Below are 17,294 nucleotides of genomic sequence, written 5' to 3'. Positions count from 1 at the left end.
TAAGGGGCAAATCAACAAGCGGCAGCGATAATTATCGATGGCCGCCCTTAGCGTGAGAAATTTTATTGCCGGCTATCACAGATAATTATCGCCGTGCTAGCGCTGTATTACCAACGCATAGCGCAATGGCGATAATTATTCCTGTGTTCCTGTGATAGCGATCTTTTCCATGGAACATCGCTGGTTTTCCAGCGATGTTCCATGGAAAACGGCGATATCCTTGTTGAGAGGGCTGGGTGGTCTCAGCCCTATAATCCACCACCCATTAACTAACATTGTTTAGTCAAAGGAAAAGCAGGCGTAAGGAAAGTAGCGATAACCAAGGTTAGCGCTACTTTTCTTATCGCTATGCTTGTTAGCGTGCCCATTGATAATTGGAGAAATGTTGGTTAGCGACATTTCTACAGTTATTTTGGGACGAAACGCTCACTTTGAATCTTATTAGAGATGCAAAGGTGGGTATTACAGGAAAGGGCGCTAAGGTAAGGATTCACGCGATAGCGTGACCTTGCTGATAAAGCGATAAAATTATCGTCGCTTTTCGTCCGAAAACTGATGCAAAAGCGGCGATAATGTTTTATCGCCACCTTGTTGATATGCCCCTAAATTCCTGCGTTAAGGCATAGTTAACTGGATTTAAAATATCGCTACCCCTCGATGATATCATGAAGCTGGGGTAGCGATATTTTCCCATGGTGTTTTGTCAGACACGCCTCCTTTGCATCTCATTAGAGATGCAAAGCAAGGCATGAACAAAAAGGGAGCGGAATCAAGGAAATCCTTGCAAATAATGCTATATAATTATCACAGCTTTTCGCCCAAAAACGGACGCTAAAGCGGCGATAATTATATCTTCAGCCCTTGATGATATGCCCCTTAGTTTGGCTTGTCTACCTCAAAGGAAAAGAGCTCCATGAGGTAGCTACTTGATAAGCAAAGGATCTACCTCCTAGACGGACTTTCTTTTTTTCGGGATTCGAAGGATATGATCTAATGAGGAGCGTAAAACTCTGGGAGGGGAGTACCAGGAAAAAAGCTGCTTGATGAAATCAAGGCCACAGCCTTTAAACCAACAAGGCGCTTTTAAAGATGATGCTTTTTCCAGCTGGTAGCTGGTGTAGGGATCACAAAAGTCCCTAAAGGTGAGTAAGCCAGGGAAAAGATTGGCTGGAAAATTCTTCATCAGTTGAAGGCATTGCAGTGCATAAGACAGGAGGCAAGAAAAAGAACTTTAGCATAATCAAGTCGAGAATTATGGGATAATATACCATTTTAGGGAACTATTAAATAATTTTCCTCACAAACTTCAAACATTGAAACCTGGAAGAGAGACTTTATTAATATGAAGAAGAAAAGATAAGCTCTCATCAACCATGGTCCCAAGGTTTTGAGCAGCGCAAATCAAGGTGGGCAACTGACTAAGCACACCGGGCCACCAGAACAAATCTAACAGGAGGGGGAACCTTCTACGATCAAAAACTTTGGTTTTATCTAAGTTTAGTTTTAGGTTAATGGGTCGTTTTCCAATCAGCCACTGCCTTCTGACCTTGTAGGAAGCTGGCTTGGGCACTATAATTTTTTTGTGCAGTCTAAGAATCATGTGTGTGTCCCCCACAAAACACATACTGAATGGCCTGAAATCCTGAATCAGCTTTACTAAAGGAGCCACAAATAGGTTGCTGAGATGCTCAGAAATGACCCTTGTGAGATGCCGCTCCCTAACACATGTTTAGGAGATCTGAACGGAGGCAAATAGACTGCTTGACTTCGACCTGTAAGGAAGGATCAGAACCACTCCAGGGAGAGCCCCCTCCCTCCTGCTGATGGCAGCCGTCGGTCAGAACGGAATAGAGCTGGTAGCCAGATGCAAGGCGGGCGGTGGCCACCACCTGCGGGTCCAGAGCCATATGTGGCTCATCTTGAACTGCAACAAATGCGACCTCCATGGTGGGATCGGAAGCCAGACGGGCAAGATTAAAAAAAAAGGTTTTAGTGGTAAACTTCAAGAGCTGCGAACCAAGGGGCATATTATCAAGCCAGGCGATAAAATTATCGCTGCTTTAGCGGCAGAAAACTGCCGCTAAAACGGCGATAATGGGCTTGATAATATGCTCTATGGAATTCCAATTGAAACCCATGTTAGATGTGAAGGACGTCTAACATGGGCTTGAATTGGAATTCCATAGAGCATATTATCAAGCCCATTATCGCTGCTTTAGAATGGTAAAAGCAAAATAGGGCGAAAATTGCCAGTTTTTTTTAATGATTGCACCATACATGCCTGTTTTCATTCGACTGGTAGTATACCTGTTTTAAAAGCAGAATTAATTAACTTACAAATAGGTGAGGAAATAATTGAGATCACATAAATAACACTGGCCGGACAAGGTCAACTGGTGAACCAGATTTAGTCAAATATAGGGTTTGCTGTACCGTTCAGGGGCAGTAGACTGCTTCAGGGGTCAGTTCATGGTTGTACAGAGGCAGAAACGGAACTGAAAACAGCAGAGATATTATTTAAAGCATTAGTAAAAGAATGATAAATAATCCAAACATGGCCTTACAACTAGATAACAAGGGTTTGCAAGTTCTTGAGAAGCAGGTACAGACGCCCATCTCTCACATACTTGGTTAGGCACAGACGCCCCCGTAATCAAGCTATACGCCATGCAGCACCAAGATAAGTGAGAGTGTTCTGCAGGTCAGGAGTTTAGTTCCCAACAGCACCAATCCTACCTTTCATCCTTACACAATTGGTACACGTGGTACCAATAACCTGAGTACCAGCGTTTACATGAGAGAGTGATGGCACATTGAAATCGAGATCTATATAACACGAGTTATCATTAGTAATGGTCCCCTAGGCACAATACCACCGATCTTTCATGAATACTGGCTCCAGATAGCGCCTTTAGCATGGCCCCTGGGTGTGCCCCTTGGCATAAGCGCAGTAACCTCTTATGTCCATCTGCAGAACAGACCATTATAAGGCCCCTGTCACTGCCTTTGACCTTGATCCATTTCACACTCAGTGGCACCTTTGGGCACTGTTACTGAGGTCTGCTGGGCCAGTCGTGAACTGATGTCAGGCATTGCGCCTAGTGTCCATCCCTGAGTCAGTCCGTGATTGGTCTTTGTCGTTCATTCTCATAGGACAGGGCCCAGCATTCCCTCAGGCACTGTCTCCAATATACCATATAAGGGACTTGAGCCCTCTGGCACTGGCCCTGTGACTAATCCGATGCTGGACCCCAATAGACCATAGGCTCAATTAACTGTGCCTTAAGCTTCCTATAGGCAGGGCCCCAAATACCACTGTAGGGGCAGACAGTCCTCCCTGACCTGCTCCCCGCAACCCCCAAGCTCGCACATCTTCAAGCACATTCTCTGTTCCTTCCTATAACCCTGATATTGTTCAAGCACAGGCCTGTGTGCTGGACCCCAATATTTCCTATCTATTGTGCTTGCCTCTGGGTTGCAGTTTCAAGATACCCAGGCACCATCACAAGAGCTCTTTTACTAGGCAGCCCCAGATGCCCACAGGTCCTCAGGCACAGTCCCCTATGGTCTACCCTAGGCCGGCGACCAACAGCCCCTAAGACAGTTTCGCAGCCTCTTCTCTTGGGCTGTGATACTTCCTCAGGGACAGTCCAAATCTGTGCTGACACAACACAAAAAACACAACACAGCATAGCAAAGCACAACATGTCTGTCCAGGTCTGCCCTCGTTCCCCATTCACAGTTCACAGTGATGTTCTTCAGGTGTGGCTGGTCCTACTCTCCCTCATGGGCAGCCCTCCATGCCCTTCCCACCACCAAGTGACAAGTGCTGAGAGACAACTCTACAAGGCCTTCTCTAGGCCGACCCGCATAGTTCCTTAGGCACGGCCTCATGTGATCTTCCATTCTGTGGTCCCTGAAGGGCTCAGGCACAGTTTCTCAGGCTGTTTATGCACCAAGGTCCTCAGAAACATCCTGCTCCAAACCAGTCTATTCTTTCAGAAGCCAGTTCAACCTGGAAATGTAGTCTTACTGAGACAAGACAAGACTACAACTGCAAGGATTTACTGGTTTGTGTGAATGAAAGACCAGGACTGGAATACAGGACTGAAGACAGTACCCACACATTGAACCTGGAGACTTCAGAGTTCTGTACTCTAACCCAAAACAGTGCTCTGCGCCACCTTCAGGCCAGTCCCAAGTAACCCTGTTGCAAAGATTGGTGGTTACAAATAGGTGGAACCCCCACTAAACCCTCAGGCACAGCTCTACATATCACTAGCGAAGATAGACCATTTTTCCTCTCAGGCACAGTTCCCCCATTCCTCCCTGGTCGGATTCTGAGTTCCCTCAGGGACAGACCCTTGTCTCTCACCTAGTCCAGATCTGATAAGCCTTCAGGCGCAGTCCCCCAGGCCCTTTAACAGGCCAGCCGCCTCAGGGACCTGACGGAAGAGATTGCGTAGCGCCTCGAGCTCCTGGGTGAGCTGCTCGACGCTAGCTCGCAGACGCTCATTCTCTGCCAAGTACTCCATTGCCTTCTGCTGGGTCTCCATGTTACGACGCTTCGCCTTGTCACGACTCTTGCGTACGGCGATGTTGTTGCGCTCTCTCCTGAGCTTGTACTCCAGGCTGTCTTTGCTCAGCGACTTCTTGCTCTTGTGGTGAGGCGGCAACGAGCCGTCCCTGGAGAATGGCCCACTAGTCGACGACGTGCTGGAGCATGGAGTGCCCGCCTGAGGCAGAGCCTGAAAGACAGGAGAGAGGGGCAATTAATGTTAGGGAGTTGGGAAAAAGGGGCAAAGTGGAAATCCACTTTCTCAAAAATATCTTTGCATTAATGCTTTACCGTCTACTAGATTTTCCTTTCAAAACCTCTAGCGCTCCATGTTTTTTTCTTTTCTTTTATAGTGAGCATTGTTTTTAACCGTTCTCTATTCCGTGGAATGTCTTTTAACCACAACCACAGGAAGTGACGGCAGAGGGAAGGAAGTGCAGTCTTCGGATCCATTAAAGCAGAAATTATGCAAAAGTGAAAGGTTGTATGTTATTTTACACCAGAAAGTTAGTGCGCTCCACCCTATAGATGTTTAGAGGCCCTTCCTTGCTCGCTGTTAGGCCGTCTTTTGCATGTCAATCCCTGCTGTTCGTGTTTGCAGCACATGGCTGCTTACCCCTCTAATTGGGGTAACCCTTCCTCCTGCTCATCTTGCCATGTATTGTGGCCTGCACCCCATCTGCTTTTAATGCAGATCCCCATTATATAAACCTTGAAGGCATTCAAGTAAGTTGAGATATCTCATGTGAAGCTTTCATTGACCCTGAAATACTGGTTTATTTCATCCACCACAGTGCTCCTTTTTACTGCATCTTCCTGTACCAGTGGTTGCAGCTGCCAGTTTGGAATCCTAGTGAATACTCTGCTCCTTTGCAACACTAGCATTAAAGGGCTATGATCAGATAGTCTTCTCTCTAGATAATCTGCTCTGTGAATGTAATCCTGGAGGTGCGTGTTCACAAAAAATATGTATATGCAAGTGTGAAAGTTTTAAAACCGGGGAGAAGTGACAGTACTTGTGGTTCATGGGGTGTACACCATCCACATGCTGTGCCAGGCCCCAATTACCACCCCCCCAGGCAGACATTTTCTCAGGCAGCGGCCCAGCAGCATCGTGCAACAAGGGGGGTGATAAATGTGAATTCAGGTTAATAACACAATTAAAGTCGCCTCCTATCAGTTGATGTTTTAGCGGCTTTGTAGTCAGTAGTGAGGTCATTGCGTGTAGTAAGCCTGTCTGCGTGGTGTTAGGGAGATACAAAGTCAAACGTTGGAGCTTCATGTTGTTGAGATGGCCAAGCACATAAACTGATGGCCCCTCTGCATCTATCTGGTGCTCCATTTCCTCGAAGGGAACCTCGGGTCCAATCTAGATTAATACCCCCGCATACTCAGAGTAAGACGTATAAAACAACTGACCTAGCCACTTGCACTGCAGTTACTACTCCTCTCTCTCTATCAGACGAGTTTCCTGCAGTACGGTAATGCGAATTCCTCACCTCTTGCACTTCCTTCGGACATTCCAGGTTCGACAGTGTGTTGGCCTGTCCATCGGAGTAGAGTAATGTTATGCACACAAGGGCGAGCATGAACACCCCCTTGACCCATAGTCTTGCCCATAGTGAACCGTGCCCCTTATACGTGAGATTGTCACCTATGTCTAGAAGGTGACTTGCTGTGCCTTGCCCACAGAATGCGCTCTTCTCCTTACTGCTTCTCTTCTTCCATGACTTAGGAACTGAACCCGAAACGTCCCAATTTGAAACTCCCACTTTGGACCAGATTTTTAATGGCCCCCTTTCTAAATATTGAATAAAGGTTCATATTGTCAATTATGGAGGGTGCTAGGCAGATGCTGGCCAAACAAGCCCCTGCCTGGAAACACCCTAGTGTTGATCTTTGATATCTAGTATGGACCACTAATAGTAACTAGGTACGGATGCTTTGAATACTGTGTGGTGTGCACAGATGGTTGAGCCCACCAGGAATTGCACATGCTCATCTACCGCCACCCGGGGGGCTGAAGGGCCACCAGGTCCCAGGTTCCGTCAGTGGTTTGTTACTTACATGATACAGCCGTACCCTGTTCTGACGGCTGTCTATGTAGCTCGCACCCACAATCAGTGCTGCAGAAACACCCAGTAGACTTTATCTGTGCAATTTAAACAAGATCATCCATTGATCTCGGCTTCTCCTTAGGCAACTGCCCTATGTCCATGCTTAGTATGGTCTACGTGTTGTCGTACTTGTTGCAGCTCGATTACTCTAGCATCAACTGGCTGGCCCAGTCACGAAAGGTGGCCTCTATCAAGAGAACTCCGCTTTGTTTTCCTCTGCTTGCTCTACAGATCGGGTTGTGAGTTTGGACAGTCGGTGCCATGCTTTCAATTCAGCTTCTTAAGTTTACGCCTGCCTCGCCTGGACTCTCAACTAATGGAGGCATCGACTTTAGGCGAGGCACCTCGCTGTTAACCCAATCCCACACTTCTTCAGATTCAGTGAAGAAGAAACACTTTTGAGCCGTCATTATTTTCAGTTTGGCCAGAAACAGCAAAGCATATTTCAATCCCATTTCACAGTGTTTCCGTTTCACCCTCAGAAACGATGCTCTATGATGAAGACTTGGAACATTAGCAATTTTTTTTTCCACTGTGAAGTATAGCTGCAGTATGGTGTCCCTATCTTTGAAATGCAACAGTTTGACAACTATGGCCTCAGTGTGGTCTCTGGAACAAAGCTGTGTGTCAGAGCCCAGTCAGCTCTTTCTATGAAGAAAAAATAACAGTTTTTGTGGCACAACTAATCCCAAGATCCAGTTCTCAAGGTATTCAACCATGTTGTTGCTTTCAGTACACTTGGGGAGGCCCACTATCCAGATGTTGTGTCCTGGTCTACTTTCTGCCTTTCAGTCCATGAACCTCACCCACTCTATGAGGTCCTGCAACTAGCAACTCACCTCTAGTGTCTGATTTTGCAGTTCCATCAGGTCTGTTCCACCTGGGTCACTCTGCCCGCCAACTTCTTCTAGTCCATTCACACCAACCCCACATTTACTCTAATCGTACCTATTTATGATTCCATTCACTTCCATTACTGGATCTAGTTTAGCCATGACTTTCAGATCGCAACCCTCGACCACTGGCTATTTCATTGAAGGGGTAGTATTGTTCGTGGTTGCTGGGACTGAGGTCCCCCAGCTTGACCTAAACCTTCCCATTGGCTGATGAGTAGTTTCGTCCCTAAGGCTCTAGACTCACCAACCCACATTCATTGAGGAAGGGACCCCTGGTACAGTCCCCAGGCCATACCTCAACCTGATGTTATTAACAGTGTGTACAGTGGTGTAATTGTACCGACCTGCTTCCCACCATGAAAGTGACACCCCTCTCCTGTGTCCCTCAATAGGATCACGAGCAGCCATGATGTCCGGTGGCACTTGCTACATTGTTTGCCATTTAATTGGGCAGCACGGTTATGGGTCCACAGTTTCATTTACCTTTGAAGCCTGCATGCAAGGTGAAGTAGCAGTCCCCTCTTGGACCTGGGGCAAAGATTCTGGTCTCGCCCTTCGATGGGGTTACTGTTTCCTCACATTTTTCTCAGACAGAGCCAGGGGCGTAACAAACAACCCCGCAGCCCCTGCAGTGCGGGGGGGCAGTCTTCAGTAGGTGAAAGGACCCCCCTCAGCTCTTTGATAGAGAGCTGTGAGAGGTTTGCTCTTAAGCAGCTGCAGCGTGCATCCTGCTCGGAGCTCCTTGTGCTGGCTGACACAGGATTGAAAAGAAACAAAGTAACAAGTTACATTGTTTCTCTTCAGTCAGAGCCGGCCGGACCAAGGGTGGGGGTGGGGGTGGGGGCCCCAGAGAGACCAGGCAGCACAGAGCTGACTGGGACAGGAGAAGGATTGCAGCTCACTCCAGGAACAGGATCTGCTGGGACACATTGGAAGGTAAACAAGCATTTGCAATATATGGTTTTGCAATATATGCATTTGCATATATTCAAGTCATATATGGTTTGGATAGGAATTGTTAGTTGTGGAATTGTGTTGTGTGGATTGGATCTGTGTAGTGAAATAATGTGGCATGGTGTGCAGTGGAATTATGTGGATAGTAATTGTGTGGTATTGAGTGTACTGGAATTATGTGGCGTGGGATTGTGTGTCATGGAGTTGGATTGTGTGTCTTGGAGAGAGATTATCTGAAATGGTATTTCTGAAATGGTGGAGTAGTATGTAGTGGAGTTTACTTATGTGGTGTGCTGTTCAAAATTGTAGCATGATGTGGAATTTTGTGGTGTAGATTGGATGTATGTGCTGTGTTGTTAGTTTGAAATATGTAGTTTGTTGTTGAATTATGTGGTGTGGAATGGAAATGTGTAGAGTTGAATTTGTGTGACGTGGAAGTGTGCGCTGTTGAGTGAAAAGTATGTTGAGTGGTATTATGAGGCATGGTGTGAAGTGTAGTTATGTGGAATGTTGCTACGTGACATAGACTGGATTTATGTGGAGTGTATTTATGCAATATGAAGTAGAGCATAATTATGTGGAGGTAAATTATGTGGTGCTGAGTGGTAATATGTGCAGTCTGGTTATGTTGTGTGATGAATTGTGTAGGGATGAATTGTGGAATTGTGTGAGGTGTGGAATTATGTGGCATGATGTGATGTATAATTGTGTGGAGTGGAATTATGCAGCATGTTGCAGAGTTGTATTTTGTGGAGGGTAATTATGTGTTTTGGAGTGGAGTGTAAATATGTTGTGTGATGTATAATTATATAGGTTGAAGTGGAATTATGTGTAGTTGAATTGTGTTGTGTGGAGTGTAAGTATATGGTTTGGAGTGGTATTAAGTTTGTGGAATGTTATTATGTGATGTGGAATTATGTGGTATGGAGTGAAGTGGAAATATGTGTTCTTTTAATTTTTAGGATTGTAATTATTTGGTATGGAATGTTGTAGGGTTAAATTATTTATAGTTGAGTTGTGTGGCATGGAATTTTGAGATGTCCAAATAGGCTGTGTGTGGTAGACTTAGCATAGCTGCCAAGGTTTCAGGTTGCAATGTGTGACATTTTCATAATTTCAGTGTGATTATGAGTTATATTTCAAAGACAATGAGTGACACTTTCTCGTGAGCAAAATCAAGCAATGAAGAGGAAGGAAACATATAAATATTAGAAATTATGCCCATTTGAGCAACTACAAACTCTAAGAAAGTCACTGAACTAAAGTGTGTTAACAGCAGGCGCCTGAAAACTGAGCAGATCAGACTGTGTGAATGTCACCCATTATTACAGTTAAAATTATGAAAACATGCCACTTACCAATCTGAAACCTTGACATCTATGAGTGAATCAGTGTGAAAATGTGCTCTAATTGAGGTGTATTCCTCTGCACCCTCATGGTGACCACCCTGCCAGGTGTCTTTGCAAACTTGCAAGCGCCAAGCAGTTTTCCATGAGCATGTTAATGTAACTCTACAAAATAAATACATAGGATGTTCTCTGCAAAAATCAGAGGTTTGCCTGCGCCAGGTTACACTTACTCCAGCACTTTAACCCCTTCAGTGCCCATGACGAGCTGGACTCGTCATGGGCCGCGGTGGCGCTGTGCCCATGACGAGTCCAGCTCGTCATAGACCCCGCCCGCTAATGCAACGGCCGGCACTGGGCGGGGAAAGGGGCGGGCACTGAAGGGGTTAAAAGTGGCAGTTCATTCAAGGTCCAATCAACCTCCCATAATGTCTGGTTACTCTGCGTAGAAATGCTGCAAAGTTTTTTTAAATGCTAATCTGTGGTCAGATTAAACCTTCCAAAAAGAGCTGCTTTCATCTATGAGTAATCAGTCCGTTTCTGGGATGCTAAAATCACAGTAAGCCCCAGTGACCTACCCTCTAGTGCCTCCTCAGTGATCTTCTGTCTGAGGTAAGGTGCAACTCGTATCTAACATGTTTTAAGACTATTTGGTCTAGACTGCCCTGGGCCGAAGTGTTTCATCCATTTAGCCAGGAGTGTGAGAGGAGGGGAGATCCGAGCCTGAAGCAGTATGTGCAGTGGTGCCTCTGATGCTCCCAGACTACAGTTAGGCCACAGCTCCCTGCGCCACGGTAGGCACCTAGACCCTCAGCGCAATCAGCTCATCTGCAGAGCAAGGTCTGTAGGTGCATTAATACAACACCTGCTGGACGGAGGGGGACCTGAGGCCTCTTCTGTGTGTGTGTAAATTGGGCCTCACGGGCGTGCGACCAGCAGGCAGAGGCCCGAACTTGGGAGGCTGGATGAGGCAATATAGTAGACTGTTGGAGCATGCCTCTCGATGGACTCTAGTCAAAAGAGGAGCCTTGTGGACCGCAGGAGGGCCAACAGGCGTTGGATGGCTGCGAGGAGATTGACCAAAGTAACAGGTGGAACTACGAGAGATGACTGGAGGCGCTAACCCTCGGAGGAGCAACAATTCATGGCAGTAAGGGGAGGGGAGGTTATGTCTATGCACTCCGAGAGTGTATTATGCGGTATCAATACAATGTCACCTGGGTACAGTAACGCTTTCGGAAACCATTGTAATTCATTTAGTAATTACTCAATGTAACACCCCTAATCAGTGCAGCTCTATATCTATCTAGCATCTGAAGAAATCAACGCTCTGACACAGGTAAGAGTTACCAATACACCTAGGTCACAGTTACGGGACCTTCACAATTAACGTTTTTGGTTTTCATTCCGGTATGTCAGCTGCTGAAAGTTGCTATTAGCACCATGTGAAAGTTTCGAAGAAAACAAGTAGGAATCAGCCCGGAAACAGACTCACGCATGTTATTCCTTTAATACTTTCTCATCATCATTTCTGTTCCCCCAACAACAAAACAGTAATGAAATTGGGCACCTCAGCGCCGTGGTGTCATCGTGTTGGAATCTTAGATCCCGGCTCCTTCATGCAGAGTGGCCGTTTTTGCACATCGATCCCTGCAGGAAGGCGGAGGTTATCCCGGGTCACATCACCCACTCCAGAGCTCCGGTGCCCTTCTCAAGCCCCTAGCTCCCGTCAGGAACTAGTCCTTGCATATGTCGCACTCGAAATGGCTGACATCGTAGGGCTGCCGGTGCATGGCGCGCGCCTGCAATAAATCCTCGCAAGACCTAACTTTATGGACATACTACGGAAATACAGCAGAATGTTCAGGGCCGGACTGGGAACAGAAACCGGCCCTGGCAAACTGCTCGACCAGCCCTCCTGGGAGGGGAGGAGGGTGCGGCCGAGCTGTTTGCTAGGGCCGGTTTCGGCCGATTTTTGTTACAGGGGGCCGATATTGCCGACCCCGGTAACAAAAACGCCCCCCAGGGGCCGAAAAACGGCCCCAACCCTGGCGGCCCACCGAACAAACGCCCTATGCCTGCTACGGCCAGTCCGGCCCTGAGAATGTTGTGGGCATAGAGAAGGGACATTCATTACAGGACTACCACACAGGCAGCGGTACTGCATAATGAAATTTACCCCATTGCGTTTAGGAGACGGGGAAGCACCAGAAAACAGACGGCCGGCCACATGGAAATAATACTACACCAGCATTGATTAGCAGCACTGGTACCCGAGGAGGCGCGATGCCCGTTATGCATGATTTTGCATTTCAGTGCGGTGATGCGGATCACCACACTGAAATGTGTTAGTCTAATGCCAGATGCGTGGTACTTAGCAGGGCTGAATTATGTGGCGTGGATTTGGACAAGCTGTGCACGCTAAGGCTTTTATGTCATGGGGTATAAAGTGGACGTTTGTCTATTTATCTTTGTAAAAATAATGTGGGCTGTTTCTTTCCCTTCCGGCACATTTCTGAACAATTTGTTACGCTAAAGTGCATTGTTGCATTGTGTGCGCATGCAGGGCAGAACAAGTGTCTGGCAGACATGCAAAAAATCATCCTACGTCTCAGTATTTACTTCCACACTTCTAAGCAGTAATTCCAATCCTAGAATGAGTTACCTGTTTGCTTTACGACAGTTAGTAAAACAAGTAAGTGCTTTGTGAGCTTGTATAAGTAGCAAAGGTTTTAAAGGAACTTGTTATCGTGCAAGGTATTGCTTTTCCCAGTTCACGGAAGGGATAAAAAACATCTCTAGATAATAATAGGGTTGACAGGAAGGAGCGACAGCAGAATATTGATACGTGTGGATCTGGTGAGGAATGCGGGCAGCAAGTGCTTGAGACGCTATTTGCATAAGAAAATACTTATTCTTTTTTTTGTTTTCCTCCATTAGTTATTAGTAAGGAAGGGGGAAGAAAAGCGTTCACCGACAGCATTCGGTTAGTCTTAGGGAGACAAAGAATGCTGCGGTCTGTGCTGGATGCCACCCAGAAGTAATTCATAGGTATATGTATCAGGAGCTGCCCTTGAAAGGAAGTGGAAATGCACTTTAGATGTTGCCGGTATTAATGGCTTCTGTGCGGTTGCAGACTTCGCTGGGCTGACAGTGGGTGGGGAAATGCTATGTTGTCACTATAGCTTTAATTACATGAATCTCGCATTCTCTCTGGTGTTTGTCTTTGGGGTACTTGCTGACTGGTGCTACACATGGGATCAGGTTTGCCTTTGACAGGAGGTATGGTTTAGTGGGGTACATAGTGTAAATTAATGTTGGCGTGAGGAAACAAAAATTCTGACTCTTTGTACATTTAATATTATTGTGTGCATCATGCAGAGGATGAAAAGTAGCAGGAACGGCTTTGATGCTGTAGAGGCTAGCAGGAAGAACTGTTTTGGGGTGTTCAGTTTAAGAGATTGTTTAACATGTTTTAAACTACTACAGTGGCATTAGGGAGGGCAGCAGCTGAAAGGCTCTGTCTTTACTGGTAGGCAGTGGTTAGATGGGGACCGGTCATCAGTCTTCTTGTCGGTGGTGGACAGGGGAGCAGTGGGCGGCGGTCACGGGTTTGCAGTGACATCCGAGGGGTGGTTTTAAAGGTGGGCGGGAAAGCATAACTGCGGGTTTCGTAGGGGTGAGAGTAGGGGTGAGAGTAGAGTTAATGGATGTTAGTAGCAGGCATGAATGCAGTAGTCTGTGTTTGGAGGTGGTTAGCTGAGCGGGCTTCGCTTGAAGGTGGGTCATCAAGTAGGAGGATGTGTTTGGTGGGCCGGCTGGAGGCAGTGTTATGTAACTTTGCTGGAGGGCGCAGCAGCAGTATTTACTGATATATGTAAATCGCCCAATGAAAGGGCGGATGTGACCAATGGAGAAACCAGAATCCTTTTTTATGGCTGGGGTGAGCCCCTGCAGTATGGCGGGTCTCTGGCCTGAGGGCTCTTGACTGATGCAGAGAATGGGGGCCCCCTCCATGTACTTTGCAAGGGGGCCCCGTCAAGTTGTGTTATGCCACTGGACCGAGCGGGGGGTACCTGCTCCAGTCCCGCCTGTCCCAGTGGACTTATGGCCAGAGTGCTCCCTGGTATGCAATACTCCAGTTCCACAGTGGGAAGGAGGGGAACATAGGGAGGAGCAGGAAACCCCCACAACGCCCTTCAGGGTCGGCCACACTCAGGTAAGAGCAAGGGCAGCGCAGTGGCATGTTCGCCCTCCTCTACTTACCCCTCCCCTGCTCAGCTGCAGGCCTGACTCACCTCAGGGTCCCTCCTGCTCCACCCCAGATCCGGACTTCAATTTGCCTCTCGCCCTCCCCCCTCCAGGTGCATCTGCTGCAACCATTCACTGCCTCAGGGACACATTAGGTCGTCTGGTCTGCAGTGTCCCTCACTGACCTGGGCCTGGCCTGCCACGTGGTCTTCAGCCTGAACCCTCCAGCCAGCGCCGAGTCTGCAAGACTTCCCTGACTGCGTGCAAAGAGGCTTCTGAATGGCAGAACAATTATAGAAATAACAAAAAGCAATACAACAACTAGTAGCTGTACCAAGTGCTTCTAACAGTGTTTCTGCTATTAGTGTTACTAGGCCTGAGACTATTACTACTTCTTCTATCAATCAATCAATCAATCACTGCATTTGTAAAGCGCGCTACATACCCGAGAGGGTCTCAAGGCGCTGGGGAGGGGGGGTGCTACTGGTCGAAGAGCCAGGTCTTGAGGAGTCTTCTGAAGGCCAGCAGGTCCTGGATCTGTCGTAGGATGGTGGGGAGAGTGTTCCAGGTCTTGGCGGCGAGGTAGGAGAAGGATCTGCCGCCAGCGGTGGTTTTTCGGATGCAAGGGACTGTGGCGAGGGCGAGGTTGGCTGAGCGGAGGCTTCGGGTGGGGGTGTGGAAGCTGTGTCGGTTGTTGAGGTAGGTGGGTCCAGTGTTGTGCAGTGCTTTGTGTGCGTGGATCAGGAGCTTGAAGGTGATCCTTTTGTTGACGGGGAGCCAGTGCAGGCCTCTCAGGTGGAGTGTGATGTGGCTGCGGAACGGGACGTCGAGGATGAGTCGGGCCGAGGCGTTCTGGATGTGTTGGAGTCGTCTCAGGAGCTTGTTTGTAGTTCCTGAGTAGAGGGCGTTCCCGTAGTCGAGTCTGTTGGTGATGAGGGCCTGGGTAACGGTTTTTCTCGTGTCGAGGGGGATCCATTTGAAGATCCTGCGGAGCATACGGAGGGTGTTGAAGCAGGACGCGGAGACGGCGTTGACTTTCCTGGTCATGGAGAGAGTGGAGTCGAGGATGACCCCCAGGTTGCGTGCGTGGTCCGTAGGTTCTGGGGCTGTGCCTAGTGACCTGGGCCACCAAGAGACGTCCCAGGCTGATGGGGTGGGTCCGAGAATGAGGACCTCTGTCTTGTCTGAGTTCAGCTTCAGTCTGCTGTCCTTCATCCAGTCGGCTACGGCCTTCATTCCTCTGTGGAGGTTAGCTTTGGCGGTGTGGGGATCTTCGGTGAGGGATATGATCAGCTGGGTGTCGTCGGCGTAGGAGATGATGTTGAGGTTGTGTTGTCGTGCGACGTGGGCGAGGGGGGCCATGTAGATATTGAACAGCGTCGGGCTGAAGGAGGATCCCAGTGGGACGCCGCAGATGATCTCGGTGGTTTTGGAGCGGAAGGGTGGGAGGCGGATGCTCTGGGTTCTGCCGGAGAGGAAGGATGTGGTCCAGGCCCGGGCCTTCTCTTGGATACCGGCGTCATGGAGGTGTGCTGATAGGGTGCGGTGGCAGACCGTGTCAAAGGCTGCTGATAGGTTCAGGAGGATGAGGGCGGCTGTTTCTCCTTTGTCCATCAGGGTCCGGATGTCGTCAGTGGCGGCGATGAGGGCGGTCTCGGTGCTGTGGTTGCTGCGAAAACCGGATTGGGAAGGGTCCAGGATGTTGTTAACTTCGAGGTAGCGGGTCAGCTGTTTGTTGACAATCTTCTGGGTCACTTTTGCCGGGAAAGGGAGCAGGGAGATGGGCCGGAAGTTCTTGAGGTCCTTGGGGTCCGCCATGGGCTTCTTCAGAAGGGCGTTGATCTCGGCGTGCTTCCAGCTTTCTGGGAAGGTTGCTGTCTCGAAGGAACAGTTGATTGTTTTCCGGAGGTGGGGCGCGATGGTTGCGCTGGCTTTGTTGAAGACGTGGTGAGGGCAGGGGTCCGATGGGGACCGGAGTGGATGGAGTTCATGGTTTTGATGGTGTCTTCGTCGCTGACGCTGGACCAGACGGTCAGGCGACTGGTGCGAGTGGTAGTCGCAAGGGTGGTGGACTCGGTGGTGGGTGCGGGGGGGTCGGAGTTGAAGCTGTCGTGGATGTCGGTGATCTTGCGGTGGAAGAAGGTGGCCAGGGAGTCGCACAGGTCTTGAGATGGCGGGATGTTGTTGGTGTTGGAGCTGGGGTTGGAGAGTTCTTTCACGATGCTGAAGAGCTCTTTGGTGTTGTGTGCGTTGTTGTCTAGGCGGTCCTTGAAGGCGGTCTTCTTGGCGGTCCTGATGAGTTGGTGGTGTCTGCGGGTGGCGCTCTTGAAGGCTGTGTGGATGTCTGGTGTTCGGTCATGGAGCCATTTCTTCTCCAGCTTCCGACAGGTGTGCTTGGAGATCCGGAGGTCCTCGGTGAACCAGGCGGCTTTCTTGTTGGTGTGGTTGGTTGTAGAGGTCTTGAGAGGGGCGAGGGTGTTGGCGCAGTCGTTGATCCACTGTGTGAGGTTGGTCGCAGCGGTGTCTGGGTCGGTGGGGTCGGTGGGTGGTCTCAGGGCGAGGGCGGTAGTCAGATGGTCCTCGGTGACCTTGCCCCAGCAGCGGCGTGGTAGCTGTTGGGTGCGGTGGTGGGTTTTCTGAAGGTGAAGTGGACGCATCTGTGGTCGGTCCAGTGTGGTTCGGTGGTGTGGTTGAAGGAGACGTGGGGGCTTGCGGAGAAGATGGGGTCGAGCGTGTGTCCAGCGGCGTGAGTAGGTGTTGTTACGAGCTGTTTGAGTCCGAGGTTGGCGAGGTTGTCGATCAGGGCGGTGGAGTTGGCGTCGTTGTTGTTCTCGAGGTGGAAGTTCAGGTCCCCAAAGAGTATGTAGTCCGTGAAAGCGAGGGCGTGGGTGCTGATGAGGTCGGCGATGGTGTCACTGAACTGTGGGCGGGGTCCGGGAGGTCTGTAGATGAGAGTTCCTCTGAGGGTGTTGTTGGGGTCGGTGTGGATCTGGAAGTGCATGTGCTTGGTGGTGGTGAGGGTGTCATCGGTGTTCGTTGAGATTTTGATGGAGTCTTTGTGGATGATGGCGATTCCTCCTCCCACTCCGTTGGTGCGGTCTCTGCGGGAGATCTTGTAGCCCTGTGAGATGGCTATGGCGATGTCTGGTGCTGAGGTGGCATTCAGCCAGGT

General features: G+C 49.0%; 1 protein-coding gene across 1 annotated transcript in view; it reads right to left on the bottom strand.

The window, feature by feature from the left end:
• Positions 1–2,496: 2,496 nt before the first annotated feature.
• The window catches only part of CEBPE (CCAAT enhancer binding protein epsilon), a 34,241-nt gene continuing 19,443 nt past the window's right edge, over positions 2,497–17,294 (bottom strand). Inside the window, exon 3 of the mRNA XM_085650378.1 lies at positions 2,497–4,748. Coding sequence (XP_085506504.1) covers positions 4,398–4,748 — 351 coding nt within the window. The 3' untranslated portion in view covers positions 2,497–4,397. The remainder of the gene's footprint in view (positions 4,749–17,294) is intronic.

Source organism: Triturus cristatus, chromosome 1_1 (assembly GCF_964204655.1).
Source record: "Triturus cristatus chromosome 1_1, aTriCri1.1, whole genome shotgun sequence".
Classification (NCBI taxonomy): Eukaryota; Metazoa; Chordata; class Amphibia; order Caudata; family Salamandridae; genus Triturus; species Triturus cristatus.
Note: the sequence above shows the minus strand (reverse complement) of the source record. Positions and strands in the feature narration are given on the sequence as shown.